Source organism: Myotis davidii, unplaced genomic scaffold, assembly GCF_000327345.1.
Source record: "Myotis davidii unplaced genomic scaffold, ASM32734v1 scaffold228, whole genome shotgun sequence".
Classification (NCBI taxonomy): Eukaryota; Metazoa; Chordata; class Mammalia; order Chiroptera; family Vespertilionidae; genus Myotis; species Myotis davidii.
The window spans coordinates 4267301-4288986 of record NW_006300104.1 but is presented as its reverse complement, the minus strand read 5'-3'; the positions used below and the strand labels follow the sequence as shown (position 1 = coordinate 4288986).

The 21686-nt window shown below is 45.3% G+C and overlaps 2 protein-coding genes across 5 annotated transcripts in view; one reads left to right on the top strand and one right to left on the bottom strand.

Annotated features, from left to right (window-relative positions):
* The first annotated feature begins 6 nt into the window (after positions 1–6).
* Positions 7–1608, top strand: RAB42 (RAB42, member RAS oncogene family). The gene is made up of 2 exons (XM_015572278.1): positions 7–35; positions 746–1608. Exon 2 carries the CDS (start codon positions 750–752, stop codon positions 1164–1166), a length of 417 nt encoding a protein of 138 aa, XP_015427764.1. The 5' UTR covers positions 7–35; positions 746–749; the 3' UTR covers positions 1167–1608.
* A 6462-nt stretch (positions 1609–8070) lies between these two features.
* The window catches only part of TAF12 (TATA-box binding protein associated factor 12), a 20398-nt gene continuing 6782 nt past the window's right edge, over positions 8071–21686 (bottom strand). For 3 of the 4 annotated variants that reach the window (XM_006776503.2, XM_015572314.1, XM_015572315.1), the window contains exons 2-6: positions 18201–18452; positions 17113–17190; positions 11510–11624; positions 10348–10436; positions 8071–8554 (exon numbers count right to left, since the gene is read on the bottom strand). In XM_006776503.2, coding sequence (XP_006776566.1) covers positions 8519–8554; positions 10348–10436; positions 11510–11624; positions 17113–17190; positions 18201–18368 — 486 coding nt within the window. In that variant the 5' untranslated portion in view covers positions 18369–18452 and the 3' untranslated portion in view covers positions 8071–8518. Of the gene's footprint in view, positions 8555–10347; positions 10437–11509; positions 11625–17112; positions 17191–18200; positions 18453–18630; positions 18675–21686 lie in introns of those variants that run through there. The other variant, XM_015572313.1, reaches the window with a different exon arrangement.

Below are 21686 nucleotides of genomic sequence, written 5' to 3'. Positions count from 1 at the left end.
CAGCTCTGGGACACCGCGGGCCAGGAGCGCTTCAGGTGCGGACTGTGGGTGCGCGGTGGGCGGGGGAGGGGCCAGAAGCGGGGGCCGAGGAGGTGAGGGACCTCGGGTTTGGGGACCCCCTCGGAGGGGTCAGCCTCGGTGGCCCCGTTAGAGGTGTGGGTCTCCAGTCCTTCCCTCTCGAGTCCCGCCACCTACACATGCAGCTGGAGGGCGCGGCCCGGGCCAGATGCTGGAGACCTGTTGCGCCTCCCCCCACCGCCACCCCCTACCCGTCAGGAAATGCAGGCCTTGGGTGGGGGAGGACCCTAACTGAAGCCCGGAGGGATGCAGGATGTGGGTGCCGAGCGGCCCACGGGAGCACGGAGCGCGAGGTCCGGGGGATGGGAAAGGAGGAGAGGTTTGCGTTGGCCTTGACGGATGCGTAGGAGTTTGCCAGGCAGAGAACGGGAAGCGGGAAGCGGACTTTCCGGGGGCAAACGTCAGGCCTCCTCCAGGAAGGGCGGGAGGAATGTCGGAGAGTAAGTGCATCAAACTCACTCCCTACCTGGGAAGCGCGCACTCTTGGGAGAGAGACAGCGTCCAGGAGCCGCCGAAACACAGGCCGTGTGAAATGAGCTGTAATGGAGAGAAGGAAAGGAGGGGTGGGGGGGCAGTCAGTGGATGCAGGGGAGGTCCTGCCTCTGGGGGGCCTTGAGGGTAGGTACAGGGCTCTCCCCATTTACTCCTTGCTCCTCAATCCCATCAGGTGCATGACCAGGTCTTTTTACCGGAATGTGGTGGGTGTCCTGCTGGTCTTCGATGTGACAAACAGGAAGTCCTTCGAACACATTCCAGACTGGCACCAGGAGGTCATGGCCACTCAGGGCCCCCACAAGGCAGTCTTCCTGCTCCTGGGCCACAAGAGCGACCTGGAGAGCGACCGCTGTGTCTCGGCCCAGGAGGCAGAGGAGCTGGCTGCCTCCCTGGGCATGGCCTTCATGGAAACCTCAGCCAAAAAGAACTGCAATGTGGACCAAGCTTTCCAGACACTTGCCAACGCCATCCAGCAGGCCCTGCAGCAGGGGGACCTCAAGCTGGAGGAGGACTGGGGGGGCATCCGGCTCATCAAGCCTCAAATCCCCAGGCTCCCCAGCAGGAAGCAGCATGCAGGCCCCTGCCAGTGTTGACTCTGGGAGGGAAGGGGTTAAACCAGTGCCAACCTCAGACGTGCTGGTGGGATGGGGACTGTTTCTCCAAAGGGCGAAAGCGGAATATCCCGGAAGGGATCATATAAACAATATCCTGGCCTAGTCATGGCTCCTGAATCTGGGCTCTTGGAGCTCAGGTCGAGGCTCCGGCCAGGTGGCTCAGCTGGTTAGAGTGTCGTCCCAATCCGCCAAGGTTGTCCGTTAGATCACATACAAGTATCAACCAAAGAATGCACAAATAGCGGAACAATAAATCAGTGTCTCTCCCTTCCTCCCTCTCTAAAATCAATCAACAAAAGAAAGTTCTAGAGGCAGGTATACAGCTCCCTGTTGAGCCTGCTTAGTCATAAAACACCCTGCCTCAAGGGAGTAGGGGGTGGGGAGGTGCATGAATGAGATAATGGATGGGATACGCTCAGCCAGAACCTGCCACTTGCTGAGAACTAAATAACAAGAACTGTCATCACCACTCCTCTTGGCTGGGCTGTGGCCATTTCCAGCAGCCTTCCGGGGCTGGGACGCGGAGACGCTGAGTCTGTACACGCCGCACAGGTGAGGATGAGTGCAGGGAATTTCAGGGGGAGCCTGGCTCAGAGCCTCCTTAGGTCCTCAGGCTTGGATGAGTCTGGGCATGGAAATAAGTGTGATTGTTGCTGCCCAGTGCCCTTGGTCCAAGGCCAGGGACTGGATCTGGATCTGGGAAGCCGGGCTGAAGAACCCATAGCCTCCTCCTCACCCTTATCCCCACCCCACACCCCCCAGCTGCTGGGAGTGCTGTGGAATGAGGAAGACACTCTCTGGGAACTCCCCACCCCTCAGGGACAGCCCACATCCAATGTGGATCTAATGGGGGCAGGATATTCAAAGGCCAGGCCTTCTTGTCTCAATGCTGAACGACTCTGAAGACCAAATCTCACTTTATCACTCACTAGAGGCCTGGTGCACAAAATTCATGCACTTGGGGGGGGTGCGTGTCCCTCAGCCCCGCCTATGCCCTCGCACAGTCCGGGAGCCCTAGGGCAGTGATGGTGAACCTTTTGAGCTCGGTGTGTCAGCATTTTGAAAAACCCTAACTTAACTCTGGTGCTATGTCACATATAGACATTTTTTGATATTTGCAACCATAATAAAAGATTTATATTTTCGATATTTATTTTATACATTTAAATGCCATTTAACAAAGAAAAATCAACCAAAAAAATGAGTTCGCATGTCACCTCTGACACACGTGTCATAGGTTCGCCATCACTGCCCTAGGGTGATGTCTGACTGCCACTTGCTGAGAACTAAATGACAAGAACTGTCATCACTACTCCTCTTGGCTGGGATGTGGCCATTTCCAGCAGCTTTCCGGGGCTGGGACACTGAGTCTGTACACTGCTGCATAGGTGAGGATGAGTGCAGGGAATTTCAGGACATCCTTAGCGCTGCCATGGAGGTGGGAGAGGCTCCCATCACCGCTGCTGTGCTCGCCAGCTGTGAGCTTGGCTTCTGGCTGAGCGGCACTTCCTCCATGGGAGGGCACTGACAACCAGGGCCAGCTCCTGCATTGAGCATCTGCCCCTTGGTGGTCAGTGCATGTCATAGCGACCGGTTGTTCTGCTGTTCGGTCGATTTGCATATTAGCCTTTTATTATATAGGGTTATGGAGTCCACTGAAGCCATTGTTGTGACATCACAGATAAATCCTCCCTCTGCTCAGTCCTGCTTCCTTCCTTTTCTCCCCCAAACAGGTTTATTTTTTTAGATATGTTTTTATTGATTTTCAGAGAGAGGGAGAAAGAGAGATAGAAACATCAATGAGAGAACCATCGATTGGCTGCCTCCTGCATGCTCCCTACTGGTGATCGAGCCCATAACCCAGGCATGTGTCCTGACCTGGAATCCAACAGCAACCTCCTGATTCATGGGTCGACACTCAACCACTGAGCATACCAGCTGGGCCCAAGCAGGTATTGATCTCAATAATGCCCTAATACAGTTGACCCTTGAACAACATGATTTTGAACTATTTGAACTGTGCAGATCTGCTTACACGTGGATTTTTCCAATTGACCCATATAGTTCAAACCCGTTATTCAAGGGTGAACTCCATGGATGTGTCTTTGGGGATGAAGGAGGTCAGGTGAAGTTACACCCAGACTTTCTATTGCACAGGAGGTCAGCCCCCCTCACCCCAGAGTTGTTCAAGGTCAAATGTAAATGTCTACACACTAATCTCAGAATTTGCCTCCTGGGGAAACTAATTTGCAACAGAAACTGCAAGGCAGGGAATGTCCTGGAGCAATCAAAGGTGGCTTCATGGAGGAGATGGTGTTGTGTTGGGAAGAATCTCAACAGGTATAGAGGGGGTGTCTTGAGGATGTCATTGTGCCAGTGGTCATGGGAAGCGCATGGACAGTTGCCACAGCAAAAAGAGGACTGACTACTTAATTTTGTGACCTGGAGCCAGTTACTGCACCTCTTTGAGCTTCAGATTCTTTCTCAGGAACAGGTGACTGACATTCCCTCCATCCTAGGGTTCTTGGGAGGTTTTCAATCAGGAGAGTTTCTTAGCTTCCTCCCCATGGCAGCTGAGACAGGTGGTGTCTCCCTGTCTCCTCTTCTAAAAAAACCTTCACTCATCCTATGACAGTCTTGCAAGGTTGGCACAATTATCCCCATTTTACAGATGGGAAAGCTTGGGCCAGGAGAGGGAAATGATTTGCTTTAGAGCATATTATTATTCCTTCATCAGGTTTTTAAAAATGAACATCTGCTCTGTTCTGGGCTCTGGGGATACAGAATTGCCCTCTTGGGGCTGACATTCTAATGGAAGAGAAAGAAATGAGTAAATAAGTGAACCAAACTCTTTCTAGTTGTGGTGCTATAAAGATCACAGATAAGGGTGATGTGGGTCCTTTAGAGCAGGTGGTTGGGGAAGGCTTCTCTGAGGAAATGAGCTTTGAGCTGAAACCTGGAGGAGAAGGAGCCAAGCTAAGAGCAAATAGCTGAGAGATCTGGGCAGAAGGAACAGCTGCCAGCACCGACTGAGCATTTATTTTATTTTTTTACTTTTATTCATTGACTTAAGAGAGAGAGGGGAATGTTGATTTGTTGTCCTACTTATTTATGCATGCACTGGCTGCTTCTTGTATGTGTCCTGACCAGGGATCGAGCCTGCAACATTGGTGTATCGAGATGATGCTCTAAAACTGAGCTACCCAACCAGGGCTGAGCACTTCTTATCTATGTATATAAAACCCTAATATGCAAATAGACCGAACTGTGGAACAACCAAACAACTAGTCGCTATGATGTACACTGACCACCAGGGTGTGCATGCAGAACATGGCAGGCGTCGGGATGGTGGTGGAACAGGTGAGGGGGGACACCACACTAAGGAGGGATGCCGGTCGCTGTCATCGGGGTGAGATTCTGGTGGTTGCTGAAAATTCTTTGCTCTAGCACACCACGGTCCTACCTAGTGCTCGCACCTACTGTTTGCACCCGGCGCTGGCCCCCATCGCTCAGCACCGTCAGTGGGTGTGAGCAGTGGCTGCTGGCCCCAATCGCCCCTCAGGGCTTCTCCACCTCCCCCTGCTCCTGAGGGGCGACTGGGGCCAGCAGCCACCTCTCGCACCTGCTGCCAGCGATGGCTCCACTTGTACCCACTGCTGGCGCTGGAGCTGCCGCTTGCACCCACTGCTGGTGCCTGGTGCCGGTCCCGATTGCTTGGCACCGTCAGCGGGTATAAGCGGAGCTGTTGACCCTCATTGCCCCTGAGGGATTCTTCACCTCCCCCTGCTCCTGAGGGGTGATTGGGGCAGCAGCCACTGCTTATACCCACTGCTGGCGCCAGCCCCAAACGCTCTGCGCTGTCAGTTGGTGCCATCAGCGTTTGGGAGCAGTGGCGGCGGGAGCGGGGCTGCCAGCAGACAGGAGACAGGAGCTGCGGCAGGAGGGGTGCAGAGGATGGGTCGTGTCCCACCCCTGTGCCCACCGCAGCCTCATGGGCCACAGTTCTGTTCAAGGGGCACAAATTCGTGCACTGGGCCCATAGTGTATTGTATAAGGTAGTTACTTTAATTTTCCATTTTACTGATATAGAGAATGAGGCCCAGGGAGGTTAAGAAGCCAGTAAGGTCCGGCTGGTGTGGCTTAGTGGTTGAGCATCGACCCATGAACCAAGAGGTCATAGGTTTGATTTCCGGTCAGGGCACATGCCTAGTTGCAGGCCTGATACCCAGTAGGGGACGTGCAGAAGGCAGCCAATTAATATTTTTCTCTCATCGATGTTTCTATCTATCCCTCTCCCTTCCTCTATAAAAAAATCAATAAATAAATAAAAAATAAAAAAAAGCAGCAGCCAGTAAGTACAAGGGAGAACCAGGAGGCAAGTACGAGCTGGGCTTTTTCTAGGAATCTATTGGAGATCTAGTGGCTAGAATGACGTGAAGCAGCAGGAAATGCCCTTAACTTTGTGTGTGGTTCATCTCCAGGAGCTTCCCCACCCAGGATACAAGTCTGAACTGGAGCTTGCTTCGGAGCTAAGCAGCTAATCCTGGGGATGGAAGTGGAGATTTGACTGTCAGGTGCTCAAAACAAAGTCCCACATCCCTGGAGGAGAGGAAGGGAAAACTGTCCATTCCCTCTCAAAATCCTGGCCAAGTATTGAAGAACCAGAAGGAAGCGGGTCCCACCCAGGGCAGGGTCCACCTCTAAGGCAGAGACAATGCCCTTGTCCCAGCTGCCTCTCCCCAGAAATGTCAGGTTTCCCATCTGTAAAGGGGGGATAATAATAGTTTTATCTCACAGTGTGGTGGTAAGGATTAAGTGATTATTATATGAACCCGACCACACGGAGGGGCTTACACACTGTGAGCTACTTCTTTTGCTAGTTGCTTATTATCAACCCTGCTGTGAAGTTACTTAGCTTAGGGGGTAGAGGGCCTCATGCCCAGGGTGGGGGCGGAACTGCACCAGAGATGGACACACCAAGTCAGAGAATCCCTTGCAGCTCACTGGGTGACACCCTCTCCTATACCCTCACATCCAGTCACCAAGGCATGTGAGGGCACCACTTTAAACAACTTTCCAAATTTATCCCTCTTCCACCTTACCACCTACCTCCACTCCAATCCAGGCAGCAGCCTTCTGATGAGTTTCTGCTTTTACAGTTTATCTCTCTCTTCTTCCTCCAGTCTGTTCTCCACTGCCTGGCCAGTGATCTTCTTTTCAAAATCCAAAGCTGACCATGTCATGCTCCTGCTTAAATTCCTTCTATGGTTCCTGTTAGTTTTTGGGTAAAGACCCCCTTTGCTAGGGCTGACAAGGCACACCATGACCTGGCCCACCACATGCCTCAGGGCTGGCATACATGCAGTTCTCTCCCCACGAGAGAGATCCCTTCACTCAGGTCCCTCAAATTATAGCTCAAGCCCTAGCCGCCCAGACTGAAGGGTCCCAGGTTCAATTCCAGTCAAGGGCACATACTTCAGTTGTAGGCAGGTGCTGCAGGAGGCAACCAATTGATGTGTTTCTTTCACATCAGTGTTTTTCTCTGTCTTTGCCTCACTTTCACTTTCCCTAAAAATCAATGGAAAAATATCCTCAGGTGAGGATTAAAAAAAAGATTATGGCTCAACTGGTCAGACGCCCTCCCCCTGGCCCTGTGAACTTCTCTGTTGCAGCCTGTCACAGTGACAGTTTATATTTATCCAATCACAGGATTACTCCATGTTTTTATTTTACTCATCACAGTAACCCACTGCCAGGCCTGGGCCCAGCTCACAAATGCTTGTTGAACAAACAAGGTCCTTTCATATGCAGATAGGACAGGACTAAGGTGAAACTACTTACTTACCTGTCTCACAGCTGATCAAGAATTGAGGTCTCTTGGCTCTACCCCAGCTCTTTCCATTAAACGGCCCAAATTCCCCATCCCCTTCTGTCCTCAATGGAGGATTCAAAACTAATTCTGGAATCCGTCTTGGCTACCGAGGTCAGTGACTGGCTCCTACTAACAAAACTTGGTGGGAGGCCTTTTGCTGTTTGGTATCACCAACAGAACATGGCATCAGGAGATTCTGGAGAAAGTGAAACCCTTCGGCATCCTCTTCCTGGTGGTAGGGCACAAGAGTGACTTGGTGGCTGAGTGACAGGTGGTGCCAGAAGATGGGGAGAAGCTGGCTGCCTCTTCTTTGGGTGCTCACTATGTTGAGACTTCAGCCAAGAGCAACAGTACCATCAGCACAGCCTTTGAGCTGCTCACTCAAAAGATCTATGAGGATGTGGAGAGGGGTCATGGAGCCAAACTGAATGGGAGTGAAAAGCAGGGTCCCACTGCAGGCCAACCTCAGGAGACAGAGAACCAAAGCAGGGCAAGGGGGAAGTGCCTGTGCTGGTGTTCCCTGGGTGGAACAGCCACACGCCCTGAAGCCCATGAAACCTTCATGACCCACAGGGCTATGCTGGGCACAGGACAAGACGATGCTAAGTGAGCTGTTTCCTCTAGACAATGGTGAAAATACCAGGACCCGGGATACCGGCAATTAAGTGCAGACAGGCCCCAGCATCGACAGGCCTTTCCCCATCCCTTCTTCGGGCTCAGGATGAGCACAACTTTCTCTAGGAATTCCAGAAGAGCAGGCTTTGCCAAAACCAGGATGCCTCTTCAGTTTGGGGTTCAGGAGAGAAGTCACCCTACCCAATTCTATGGCAGAGAAACTGAACTCAGTTTCTGCTAATGTAGCCTTCCTTCAAGTACAGTAATGAAAACCCCACGGTTTTTTCTTAACCACAGAAATGGATAACATTGCTGCCACCTGCTGACTGGGAAGCTGCATCAGCCTTGCTGCTGCTCCTAAGTCCCTCTTGGATTTCAAAGGCTGTAAGCCATGCATCCTGTGTCTTTCAATTATAACTTTTTTATTCTGGAAAAGCAAATGAAAGTCATATTCATATAAACACTGACATTACAAAGTACAGAGGAAGAGAAAGGGAGAAGGAAACAAAAACCTCTACCAATCCTGCTAATACTGTCTCACCAAACAAGACCATACTGCTTTGTCCCATATTCAATCACTTATATAATAAACCACAAATAAAATCTTCTCTGGAAGATAAATTGCTCCTCTTTGAGACGGCAGGGAAAAGGGGCCAAAGTGGGGGCAGGAGGCTTTATTCTTTTGGCAGATCCTCTCAGTCATTATAGATATTGCTGCACTGTTAATAAAAAATATATGCTTCTCTGTAAAGCATTAAAAAAAAAATCCAAAGATGAGATGGCTGAGGTCTCAGCTCAAGTATCTCCAAATACAATGTTGTCCATTCCCTGATCTTTCCATGTGTTATTTCTTGGTTGTTTTCCGGATCAATGCCATTCTCTAAAAGGAGAGAGAAATAAGCAAAGCACAGGTTAGAGTGAGGAACTTTCTGGGATGTTTGTGTGTGGCTAGCAGGCAGCATGACCTACAGCACAGCCTGGAGCCTGTGGGAACCTACAGGCACAGGGCAGCTCATCAGCAAGCTCCACCTAACCTGCGTACAATGTGCAGGGCCCCAGAGATGTTCAGACAGGCCAGCGATCCATTCCATGCACCAAAGACACAGGCTGCTCTAGGCTAGCACGATGGCAAAAAGGTTAAAAGGTGACAGCTCCTGCCTTTGGGGACTAAAGGGGAAAAGCCATCAAAGCAGGTGATAGGCTTCCCACCCACACCCAACTCTTCTCTGATGATGGAGAGAATAGGAAAGGGGCCTTTGTTTCAAACCTGCTGCCAATTCACACTTGATGACCTGCAATGAAGGAAAGTGACACCAACAACTTCTACCACAACCCGTCAGGGAAATAGTCAGATCATGGACTTCGAATTTTACTACTAGCAGCCATGGCCAAATTATTGATGTGCTTTGCTCACTCTTTTTGACCAAGAGATTGTCCAAACATTATATTTGTTGATAAACACACACACACACACACACACATATTCTGTCGATTTGCATGTTATGCTTTTATTATTATAGATATGTGTGTGTGTGTGTGTGTGTGTGTGTGTGTATATATATATATATATAGTTCATAATTTGGGAACAGAGACCAAAGGACCATCTGTTATCTGGAGGGACTCCTTTCTGAACACTGTGGTCCTTCAATTCAGACTATTGACAGCTTCCTTGCAGGGCTTCCTCTGTGAGCTCCAGAAACATACCTGCTCCAGAGATCCACTCTATGGAAAAGCAAGGGACAGAGGCTCCCAGTTATGCCTGTCAAGCTTAGATTAAGCTCACTTTCCTTTTAAAAAAATATATTTTTATTGATTTCAGAGAGGAAGAGAGAGGGAGATAGAAACATCAATGATGAGAATCATTGATCGGCTGCCTCCTGCATGCCCCCTACTGGGGATCAGGCCCACAACCTGGCATGTGCCCTTTACCAAATTGAACCCGGGACCCTTCAGTCCCCAGGCTGATGCTCTATCCACTGAGCCAAACCGGCCAGGACAAGCTCACTTTTCAATTCCGAGTAGCCAGTTACATTAAGACAGGAATGACAGCCTTGTCAAGGGAGGCCACCACTGCCACGAGACTGACCAATGACAGGGACAACTTGCTCCACAGCAGAAGTGGTGTTAGGTTTTTACAGTGACTCCTCAGTTCCATGGTAAGAGAGGCAGAGAACAAAGGTTAAGCTAGGACGGAGATCAAAATACCTGGCAGAGCAGTCTGGGTGCTACCTCTCACCACAAGTACACGTATTTCTGCTTTCCTTAACCTGTCCTCAGTCACAGGACCATATGTATGTTCACATCACCATTAAGGAGATGGGCAGGTTCAAGTTACATCCATAATGTTCCATCCATATTAAACAACCTACATTCAACAGCTTTAAGCAATGCCAACAGTGAAGGACGACTTCATTAAGGAGATGGGCAGGTTCAAGTTCTATCCATATTAAACAACCTACATTCAACAGCTTTAAGCAATGCCCATCAGAGTTGAGAGACAAACCAGAGACACTCCCCCTCCACCCCTGTGTGGGAACAGCCAATCATCAAGGAAATATCTGACTGATCTCCCATGTGAGAGGGAGCGATAACTGCAGTGGCGGTAGCTGTGACCTGCAATGGTAGCTCAAGGGATCAGCTGTGGCTGCCCTGGGGCTCTGATGACTCCTCACCTGTTTGTGAGCCTCTGTGGTGCAAGCTTTTTTGTAGGGTCGGATTTCTTCAGAGCCAAATCCTGGGATCCACATATTCCACTGGCGCTCTGTAAGGAAGAGGCACAGAGATAAGGGGACTGGCAGGCAGGGTCAGGGTGCAGTGTGACCCTCAGATAAGGGTCAGGGGGTACGAATCTCAGAAATCAGCTAAGATGAGTAACAGTAACCCTGCAGAGGGATTCTATGGAATACAAATGGGGGAATCTCATGTCGTGCCTCAAGTGTAACGGATACCATTTGATTTTCTTGCAAAGTAAATTGGTCAAAGCCATGGGTGCTGAGTCCTAAGGTTTCCATGCAGAAAGGCAGTCATTTTTCAGTTGTCTTACTCCTATCAACTCTGCAACTGAGGTACGTCCTTGGCCAGGAATCGAACCGTGCCCTTTGGTCTGAGGGCTGTCCACTGAGAAAGCCGGCCAGGGCTGCGTATAACTTTTGACTTCCCCAAAAGTTTACTAATAGTCTACTGTTGAGCAAAAGCCTTACCGATAATAACATAAACAGTTAATAAACAAAATTTGGGTGTTACATGTATTGTGTACTGTATTCTTACAATTAAGTAAGCTAAAGAAAAGAAAATCTTAAGGAAGAAAAAATACATTTACAGTACTATAAATGTAAAAAAATAAAATGTTAGATGAGTATCTCCCAGAAAAACCCAAGCTCGAATTTAGTGTCTATTATGTAGATAAGCAGAATACAAATTTATATACACGTTATGATTATAATTTTCTTGGAAAAATGCCTAAATAAGCTAAAAACTGTAAGGGAAACACCTTTTTTTGAATGGTGGAGATATAATAGCTACATTTACTAATCTCTTACCTTGAGTCAGATCCTGTGCCTGTCATTTTACAAACCTAATTCATAATTCTCACAATTACCGTGTAAGGAGGATATTAGATCTCCACTTACAAATGAGGAAATGGACTCTAAGAGAAATTAAGTAACAAAGATAAGGTGACGCAGGTACGTAGTGGCAAACCCAATGCCTGGGAATACATGAATATCAGAGCCTGAAAGTCTGCTCCTGGCACAGAGGTTCCTCCGACTACACTTTTCATGATGGTCCTGACAGAGGAATCATGGGGACACCTCAGGGAGAAATGAGACCATGTACCTAGGTGCAGCTGGACGTCCTTCACCTCCAGGGTGCTGGACTTGCGATGCCGAGCAAGCTGGCAGGCTGCTGTCACTACACTCTCGATAAAATCATCAGCAATCTGCAGCAGCATCTGGGGAAAAGTGGGAGAGAGTAACCATGTCATTGGCAGGTTAAGCTCTTGTTGCTGGGACAACTGTATCTGCCTGAACCACATATTCAGTCAGGCTCCCTTATCAGAGGGCCTATAATCAGCATTGGCCTAAGGTGAGAGGAAGAGAGGGGATGGCAACAGAAACACATTAACTTATTAACCAGGTGGAGTGCAACTCGCACCTTTCTGAGGATGAACTTTCTGCACTTTCTACCCAGCAGGCATCAACCAGCCCAATCCCTCACCCCATATTATCTTCTGAATTAGGTGGGAAAACAAAAGTTAATTATTATTATCCCTCACTCACAGTCTCTTAAAGCATTTTTTAAAAAATATATTTTATTGATTTTTTTACAGAGAGGAAGGGAGAGGAAAAGAGAGCTAGAAACATTGGATGAGAGAGAAACATCGATCAGCTGCATCCTGCAACCAAGGTACATGCCCTCGACCGGAATCAAACCTGGGACCCTTCAGTCCGCAGGCCGACGCTCTATCCACTGAGCCAAACCAGTCAGGGCTCTTAAAGCATTTTTATTTCCATTATCTTATCTAGTCCTTATAATAATCCTGTGAGGAAAATGGGGCATGAATTTTACCCTGATTCTACAGCAGGGGATGCTAAGACTCAAGGAGACTATCTTGCTCATGGCTATGTAACTACTAAGCAGTGGTACCAGTATTCAACCTCAAGGTTCTGAGTCCAAATCCTGGGTTCTTTCAACTTCATTATATTGATCCTGGACTGTGTGATGAACAAAAGCAGAATTCTGAAGCTAAAAATCTACATGAAGAAATTGAAATTTTAAGTCAAGGCCTTCTCATGGCTTCCTTTGCTGACCAAAAATTAAAATAAAATTACTATCACAGATGTAGACATTCCTTGTTTTGCTGGACCATTAATCCATTGTCATCTTTCCTATGGAACCAAATGGATACCATCTAAAGGAAATACTTATGATTAAACATGGCAGGTCAACTGCCAAAATGACCTCCTCTCCCTCCCTAAATCCATGAAAATAATAGTAAAGAAAAAAGACATATAAATCCTTAATGGGAGAGAAAACCTAGTGAAAAGAAATTCCAATAAACTTTTTAAAAAATACATATTTTATTGATTTTTTTACAGAGAAGGGAGAGGGATAGAGAGTTAGAAACATTGATGAGAGAGATCGATCAGCTGCCTCCTGCACGCCCCCCAGTGGGTATGTGCCCACAACCAAGGTACATGCCCTTGACTGGAATCGAACCTGGGACCCTTGAGTCCGCAGGCCGACGCTCTATCCACTGAGCCAAACCGGTTCGGCCCAATAAACTTTTAACGTAAATTTTTGCTATAGAGATAACAGAAGAAGAGGGAGAACTGAACTAGCATACAGATGTTACAACACAAGTGCCTATAGACAGGACACCAAGAAGAATTAAACTGATTTTCCCTTCACAATCCCTAAGAGATCCAGGATTTGGAAGTACCATTTATCATAGAAGACTGGGCTGAGGTATGGAACTACAAATTAGGGAATTGTTAATGTCAATACACAGAGCAGTCAATGACCCTTACACTCCAAAAGCAGCCATACTTACCTGACCCAGAACACAGTAGCTTTATTCCCCATGGAAAATGAAGGGATGTGGTTCTGGATTAGAATACACCAGACATAGCAGAGCAAGGGGAGAGACACAGCCCCTTTCTCTTGTCTTGCTTCCAGAATGTTAGAAGCTAGGGATAAACCCTCCAGATAGAAGTCTGGAGCATTTTTCTCTAGAGATACTAAACGACTCCAGAAAAAAGGTAGGAAGCCCCCAATGAAAGGTCGATTTGTGGACCAATTATTCTGAAGTGGAGTCAATGGTACCCTAGAGCCAGCTGAGAAGAGCTCATGAAAGTCAATTTTTGCATTTTTACCAATTTTGCATTCAGCAACAATATGTTGATAACTTAAAACAGGGCACAGTGGGAATGTCACACCCCAGAAATCCAAAAATGCTGAAAATCAGTGTCATCTTCTCCACAGAGCTGGTTGTTAAACATTTACCAGCACATTACTGGACAAAGACTATTAGTAAGTTCTGATTCAAAACAGCTTTTTTAAAAAATATATTTTATTGATTTTTTACAGAGAGGAAGGGAGAGAGATAGAGAGTTAGAAATATTGATGGGCAAGAAACATCGATCAGCCGCCTCCTGCACATCTCCTACTGGGGATATGCCCGCAACCCAGGTACATGCCCTTGACCGGAATCGAACCCGGGACCCTTCAGTCCCAGGCTGATGCTCTATCCACTGAGCGAAACCGGTTTCGGCTCAAATCAGCTTTTTAATGGCTCATTATTTAAGAATGGATAGCTAGGATTAGCAGACATTTGAAGAAAGTCTCTAACACAAAAAAGAAAATACAGGAAACAAAACAAAGAGGGGAAAAGGAACCCAGAGGAAACAGACAATGCAGGGAAAAGAAGAAAATGTCAAAAAACTAATATCCTCAGAGAGAAAGATAAGAGAAAAATAAGAACAGATTGGCTTAGGAAAAGAAAAAGAAAAAAATCAGTGAACAAAAAGAAGCAACTTGTGGAAACTAAAATTTTTATATTTAAAAATGTTAAAAGTATTAGAAGATAAACTAAGGAAAATCTCCCCAGCAAGCAGAACTTAGAATTACAAAGAAATGAAAAATAGGAGTAAAAAGACCAAAAAACCTAAGAGGATCAATGCAGAAGATCCAATATCCCACCAATTATCATCCCAGAAAGAAACAAAACTAGAGAAGAAATTATCAAAAACTAATATAAGAAAATGAACTGCTCATACACTGTTGATGGGAATGTAAAAGGGTGAAGCACTCTGGAAAAACAGTCAGATAGTCCTTAAAGGAACAGAATTACCATATGAATCAGCAATTCTATCTCTTGGTATATACCCAAGAGAATTGAAAACATATTCACACAAAAATTTGTACAGAAACTTTTTAAAAAGAGGAAAAAAACAAAAAAGGTTGCACATGAATGTTCATGGCAAACTTTATGCATAATAGCCCAAAAGTGGACATAACCCAAATGTCCATCAATTGATGAATGGATAAACAAAAGGTATACACACACACACACACACACACACACACTCACACTAGAAGCCCGTTGCAGGAGGATTCCTGCAAGAATAGGGCTTCCTGGGGCCGTTTGCGCTGCCAAGCCCCTCCGCCCAGGGCTGCACACGGGGAGGTCCTGGCTGGGGGCGGGGCTTAGGCGGCACACAGGGGCCCGGATGACAGCTCGCACTGTCCCACCCTGCCTGCAGTATGCAAATTAGCCGCCATCTTTGTTGGCGGTTAATTTGCATATCACACTGTTTGGCCCATGGGAGGCGTAGCGAAGGTACGGTCAATTACCATGTTTGTCTATTATTAGATTAGATATATAAAAGCCTAAGTGACCGGCTGACCAGCCAGTAGCTATGATGAGCACTGACCACCAGGGGGCAGATGCTCAATGCAAGAGCTGCCAAGCTGTGGTGCCTTGGCAGCTGCAGTTCTCAGGTGACGCACCCAAAACCAAGGAGGAGGGAGCCCAATTCCGGGGTGTGTCACCCAAGAACTGCCCTCTTGTAATCCAGGACCCCTCGGGGAATGTTGGAGAGCCGGTTTTGCCCTGATCCTCACAGGCCAGGCTGAGGGACCCCACTGGTGCATGAATCTGTGCACTGGGCCTCTAATATCCATATAATGGAATATTTATTCAGCCATAATAAGAAATGAAGTAATAATGCCCTCTACAACATGGACGAACTTTAGACTCATTATGCTAAGTGAAAGGAGGCAGTCACAAAAGAACAAATATTATGATTCCATATATATGAAATATCCAGAATAGGCGAATCTACAAAGATAGAAAATATATTGGTAGTTGGTTACCTAGGGCTGTGGGGGCTGGGGAAAAATGGGAAATGACTGCTAATGGGTATGGGTTTCTTTTAGGGATGATGAAAATGTTCCAAAATTGATTGTGTTGACAGTTGCACAACTCTGAATATAGTAAAACCCACTGAACTATATATTTCAAATGGGTGAATTTTATGGTACAGGAATTATATCTCAATAAAGGTGCTGTTCCAAAAAGCCACACATATACAAAAAGGCAAATATTTTCCCTCTGGTTAAAACAAACAATGAAGCCCTAACCAGTTTGGCTCAGTGGATAGAGCGTTAGCCTGTGGACTCAAGGGTCCCAGGTTCGAGTCTGGTCAAGGGCATGTACCTTGGTTGTGGACACATCCCCAGTAGGGAGTGTGCAGGAGGCAGCTGATCGATGTTTCTAACTCTCTATCCCTCACCCTTCCTCTCTGTAGAAAAATCAATAAAATATATTTTTTAAAAAATAAAATAAAACAAACAATGGAGTTATATTGTTTTTATAACCTGCATTTTCTTTCTCTATCATTACATATTACTCAGCAAAGGCAAAACAAAAACATAAAAAAAAATACACAAAATCATCCCAGCATTAAGGCACAGAAGTTTCTAGACTAAAAGAAGTCTCCAAAAACAGCACAACAAATGAAAAAAAGAGATATACTAAAGTTCATATAAAAATTCAGAATAGGAAAAAGACTGTAAAATTATCATCTACCACAACAGGAAGTCAATAGACTATTATAAAATTAATGAATCAGCCCTGGCTGATGTGGCTCAGTTAATTGGGCATCATCCCATGCACCACGAAAGAAAGGTTGCCAGTTTGAGTCCTGATCAAGGAACATGCATGGGTGGCAGGCTTGATTCTCGGTGGAGGGCATGCAGGAGGCAGCCAATCAATGTTTCACTTTCACATTGATGTGTTTTTTTCTCTCTTTCTCTCTCTCAAAATCAATTGAAAAATCTTTTAAGCCTGGCCAGAGTGGCTCAGTTTGTTGAGCACCATCCCATGAACTGAGGGGTCCCTGGTTTGATTCCTGGTCAGAGCATATGCCCGGGTTGTGGGCCTGATACCCAGTAGGGGGTGTGCAGGCTCTCTCTCTCCCTCTCCCTTCCTCTCTCTCTAAAAGATTAATTAAAAATATTTTTTTAAATCTTAAAAAAATTAATGAATCAAAGAGTATATGTTTAAGTATATTACTTAGAAATACGGGGGAATAATCTAGGAACAACTAAAACTATTGTGATTGCCTATAAGAAGCAGACTATGTCCTTTTGACAGGCAAAAGTAGCAGCAGCTGTTAAGTATAAAGTGTCTTGTATAATTATTCCATGGGACCCTCATAATAACCACGTAGATAAATAATGTCATACCTTACCGACACAGGAGGAAGCTAAGTCTCAGAAAGCTTAAGTAATTTATCCATAGCTACAAAGCTGTTAACTGGCAGAGCCAAGATGCAAATTCAGATTTGCTTCTAAAGTCTGTGCTCTTCACCATAGAAACTGTATCATATACTAGCTCCAGGGACACACCCTCTGTGTACCCAGCCCCTTCTTACCTCCTCTACATCTTCATCCAATTGCTCATTAGGATCCACTTCTCTTACTAAGTCTTGTAATTTCTTCTTGGTCAACACCTAAAGTTAATCAGGAGAAGAGTTTTCAGCCAAGTATTAAGGAAATAAACAAAAGGACTCATGCTCTGATGCAGAAAGGTTGTAAATTTGTTGGTTTTAGTTTTCTGTTTTCCAAAGAGTTAGCAGTCTGGCCTATCTGGTGACATTGCTGTAAGATTACACTCTCAAGACAGAAGTAGCCTCCGCCCTAGCCAGTTTGGCTCAGTGGATAGAGTGCTGGCCTGCAGACCAAAGGGTCCCGGGTTCCATCTGGTCAAGGGTACGTACCTTGGTTGCAGGCTCCTCCCCAGCCTGGGCCCTTGTCGGGGGCAACCAATTGATGTGTTTCTCTCCCATCGATGTTTCTCTCTCTTTCTCTCTCTCTTCCACTCTCTCTAAAAGATTAATGGAGAAATATCCTCAGGTGAGGATTAACATCAACAAAAAGACAGAAGTAGCCTAGGGAAAGGCAGAAAGAGCAGTTTGGAAGAAAGGCCAACATCTGTCAATTTATTTCAGTCTCATCTGTCTTTCTCACTGTGCCTCACTTTCCCTCTACAGTAAATAATTTGCCATTTTCTGACCACCACAAATTGTACAGTGCTTCTGCTGCTTTGGACATGCTCTTCCACCCTTCTTCCTACCTGCTTGGTTCATGGTACCTCCTTTATTTTATTTTATTTAAATATATTTTTATTGATTTCAGAGAGGAAGGGAGAGAAAGTGAGAGAAACATCAATGATGAGAGAGAATCGTTGATTGGCTGCTTCCTGCGCACCCCACACTGGGGATCGAGCCCATAACACGGGCATGTGCCCTGACCAGGAACTGAACCACGACCTCCTGGTTCATAGGTCAATGCTCAACCACTTAGCCACACCGGCTGGGCCAATATAGAACTTCAGGAGTCCAAGGAGGGAAAAGACCTTTTTCAGTGAGAGGAAGAGGCAGCATCTGAGATGGACATCTCTCAAAGCATTACTGGTTCAAAAAGAAAAGGCTACAGAGAGCAAAAAGTAAGAGGATGATACCTGATTGTTTTCAGGGCTGAGACGCCCTCCAGATCCAGGAGTGCCTGGTATCTTTACTACTGTAGTGCTATTGGCCATGGAGCCTTGTGGAGGGGTGCTGGCTGGTTCCGGTTTTATGGATGAGAAATTGGACAGGTTGATGAGGGCTGAGGGGCCAAACTGGTTCATAATCTGCCGAGCTTTGGACTTCAGCTCATAGAGCTTATCGAGATCCTGTTTCTTCCTGGAGGTATGAGGACCAAGACCAATCAACTGTGGAAGGCAAACACAAAGATTAGCTCCAGAGGACCTGTAATAAAGGATGAGTTTTGAAAGTAAAATTACATGAGGTCTACCAGACTTTGAAAGGTCTTCAGTATATCAGGAATAGTGACTATTTGATACCTGCACATTAAAAATGGAGGGAATGAAGAATATTCATTGCTCTCACCTGATATTTAGAAACCATCTCTTCTCCAAAAGCTAAATGAAATAGTCCACAAAATTGAAATAAGAAAGTATATGAAACGAGGAATCTTATGTGCAAAAATAAACTAGAATGAGCAAGACATTTTTGAAGACTTTGTAAAAATAGAATACATGGTTAAGTACTACATGCATTATTTTTGAGCATCAAATAATGTTAACTTCAAATAAATCATGGCACAGTCACATACTTAAAACCCAATCACAAAACTTCAGAAAACAGATTAGTTCATTTTGGCATTTCAAAACATGCTTAACTCTATGTCAGAGCTCTACCCAGTAAACACAATTTTTAGCAATTGTGAAAATCTTTTTTGTCATCAAGAGCAAACTTTCTCTGAGTGTTAGCAATCTTTAAGTACATGCAGAGTCCCTAGCCTGGAGCAGCTGGGACTCCTAAATTTTAGAGCCAGGAGGTTGAATCTGTGACATCAGCTGTTGTGTCACCAAGATCAGAAGCACATTCACCATGTTCCTTTCACAGTGGCTTCAAAGAACTTACTTACAGCTATCTGAGTGTCTAGATCTTTAATTACATCAGCAACAGCTGTGAGCCCGGTGAAATGAGAGGCAGCCATTTTCAAAAGCTACCTGTAAATGAACAACTAACATCAAGCACCACCCTTGCCACAGAGCCATTTCAGTCCCACGGCCTGGCACATCTTCATCAATTAGGAACCAGGCAAACTATATGCAGAGAAACATCTCCTTATCCCTTCTAGGCACCAAGAAAAACATCTCCATCTCTTTCATATACAACTTTTTAAATTAATTAATGATTATAATAACATAGACTCTCTTCCTATAAAATGAATGCTCTATTGTTAGGAATAAACTAGATGGATATGAAATAACATAATTAGCCAAAATTGTGGAATTTTAACTTGCAGAAATCATGGCAATGGTTTCAGAACTTGGTAATGTCTAGCAAACTGAATGAATATTTGCATCTGTTCTACCATTGCCCCTATTGCTGAGTTCTTCCCCAACACACCTTTTTGATATGACACCTTCCCCTGGCTTAGCCTTAATAAAAGCAACTAACTGCACTGGTTAAATGATCAAGAGAAACTTGTTGGCCAAGAGCCGGCTGAGGGGGGCAGCAGAGCATCAGTATCACTGACAGTCCATGACTTCTCCCTTGCTCATAAATGCTACCACTGGAAGAATCATGCAGGAAAAGATTGTTAACATAGTAATACAGTAGTTCCCTCATCGCCCCCTTATCCAAGGTTTCACTTTCCAGTTCCTGTCAACCACAGTCTGAAAATATTAAGTGGAAAGTTCCAGAAATAAGCAATTCGTACCTTTTAAATTACCTGCCCTTCTGCATAGTGTGATGAAGTCTTATGCAGCCCCACTCAATTGTGCCTAGGTTGTGAATTATCACTTTGTCCAGCATATCCACACTGTGTATGCTTCCTGCACTTACTCACTTGGTAGTCATCTGGGTTATAAGATCAACTATTATAGTATCACAGTGCTTATGTTCAAGTTATCCTCTAGTAGCCTAATGCTATTTCAGTGCTTACGCCATTCATCTCACTTCATGTCATTCATCTCACTTCATCTCATCACATATGCATTGTATCATCACCCACCTCATCTCACACCATCACAAGAAGAAAATAAGTACAGTACAATAAGATATTTTGAGAGTGACCACATTCACATAACTTTTATTATAACTGTCCTATTTATTAGTTATTGTTTTTAATGTTTTATTGTGCCTAATTTATAAATTATACTTTAGCATAGGAAAGTATGTATAGGAAATACCATTGTATGTATAGGGTTTGGTACTTTCTGCTACAGACTGGGAGAAAATAATTACAAAAAAATAATTCATTTCCAAATAGAATGTATAAAGAACTCTCAAAACTCAACAGTGTAACAAAAAGGTAATTTGATTAGAAAATGGACAAAAGACATGACCAGACATTTCACCAAAGAGGATATATAGATGACAAATAAGTACACGAAAAGATGTTCAACATCATTGGTCATTAAGGAAAGGCAAGTTAAAACTAAAATGAAGTTGCAGGTTCGATCCCTGGTTGGGGCACAAATAGAAGGCAACTGATCAATGTTTCTCTCACACTCTCCCTTCCTCTCTCTCTAAAATAAAAACAAAAATACTTTGCAGTTTCTTAAAAATCTAAGAAGGTACTCTTGGAGTAGCCTAAATATACATGAAGACTAAATGTAATGTGGTATCCTGGGTGGAATCCTGGGATAGAGACAGGACATTAGGGGTAAAATGAAATTTGAGTAAATTATAGACTTTACTTAATTAAAACAAATGTACCATGCTAATGTAAGATGCTAATGATGAAGATGTAGGTATAAGGTACTATTTTTGCAATTTTTCTAAAACTTTTCTAAGACATAGTTTATTTTTTAAAAAAATTACTAAATCACAAAACAACAGGGATGCATCTTAACATATTTAAGTGGGAAAAAATGCCAGTCTCAAAAGAAAAAATGCTGCCCTAACCGGTTTGGCTCAGTGGATAGAGCATCGGCCTGTGGACTCAAGGGTCCCAGGTTCGATTCCGGTGAAGAGCATGTACCTTGGTTGCGGGCACATCCCCAGTGGGGAGTGTGCAGGAGGCAGCTGATCGGTTTCTCCCTCATCGATGTTTCTAACCCTCTATCCCTCTCCCTTTCTCTCTGTAAAAAAACAATAAAATATATTTAAAAAAGAAAAAAGAAAAGAAAAAACACTGCATGATTCCATTTGTATGAAATTCTATGTATAATAATAAAAATGTAATATGCTAATTAGACCAGGCAGCCTTCCGGATGACCTTCTGGATGAAGCTGGGCCTGCGAGGGAAGCCCGGGTCCCGGGTGCCTGAGGGAAGCCAGTGCCAGCAGCCGGGGAAGGAAGGCCTTTTCTTGCATGAATTTCATGCATTGGGCCTCTAGTTACTGATAAAACTAATCTCTACTGATAGACAGGACAGGGACTGACTAAAGAGGGGCATGAGGGAAGTTTCTAAGGTGCTATAAAAGTTC

Coding starts and splice junctions, on each gene's coding strand:
- RAB42 (XM_015572278.1), top strand. CDS start 750: ATGACCAGGTCTTTTTACCGGAATGTGGTGGGTGTCCTGCTGGTCTTC.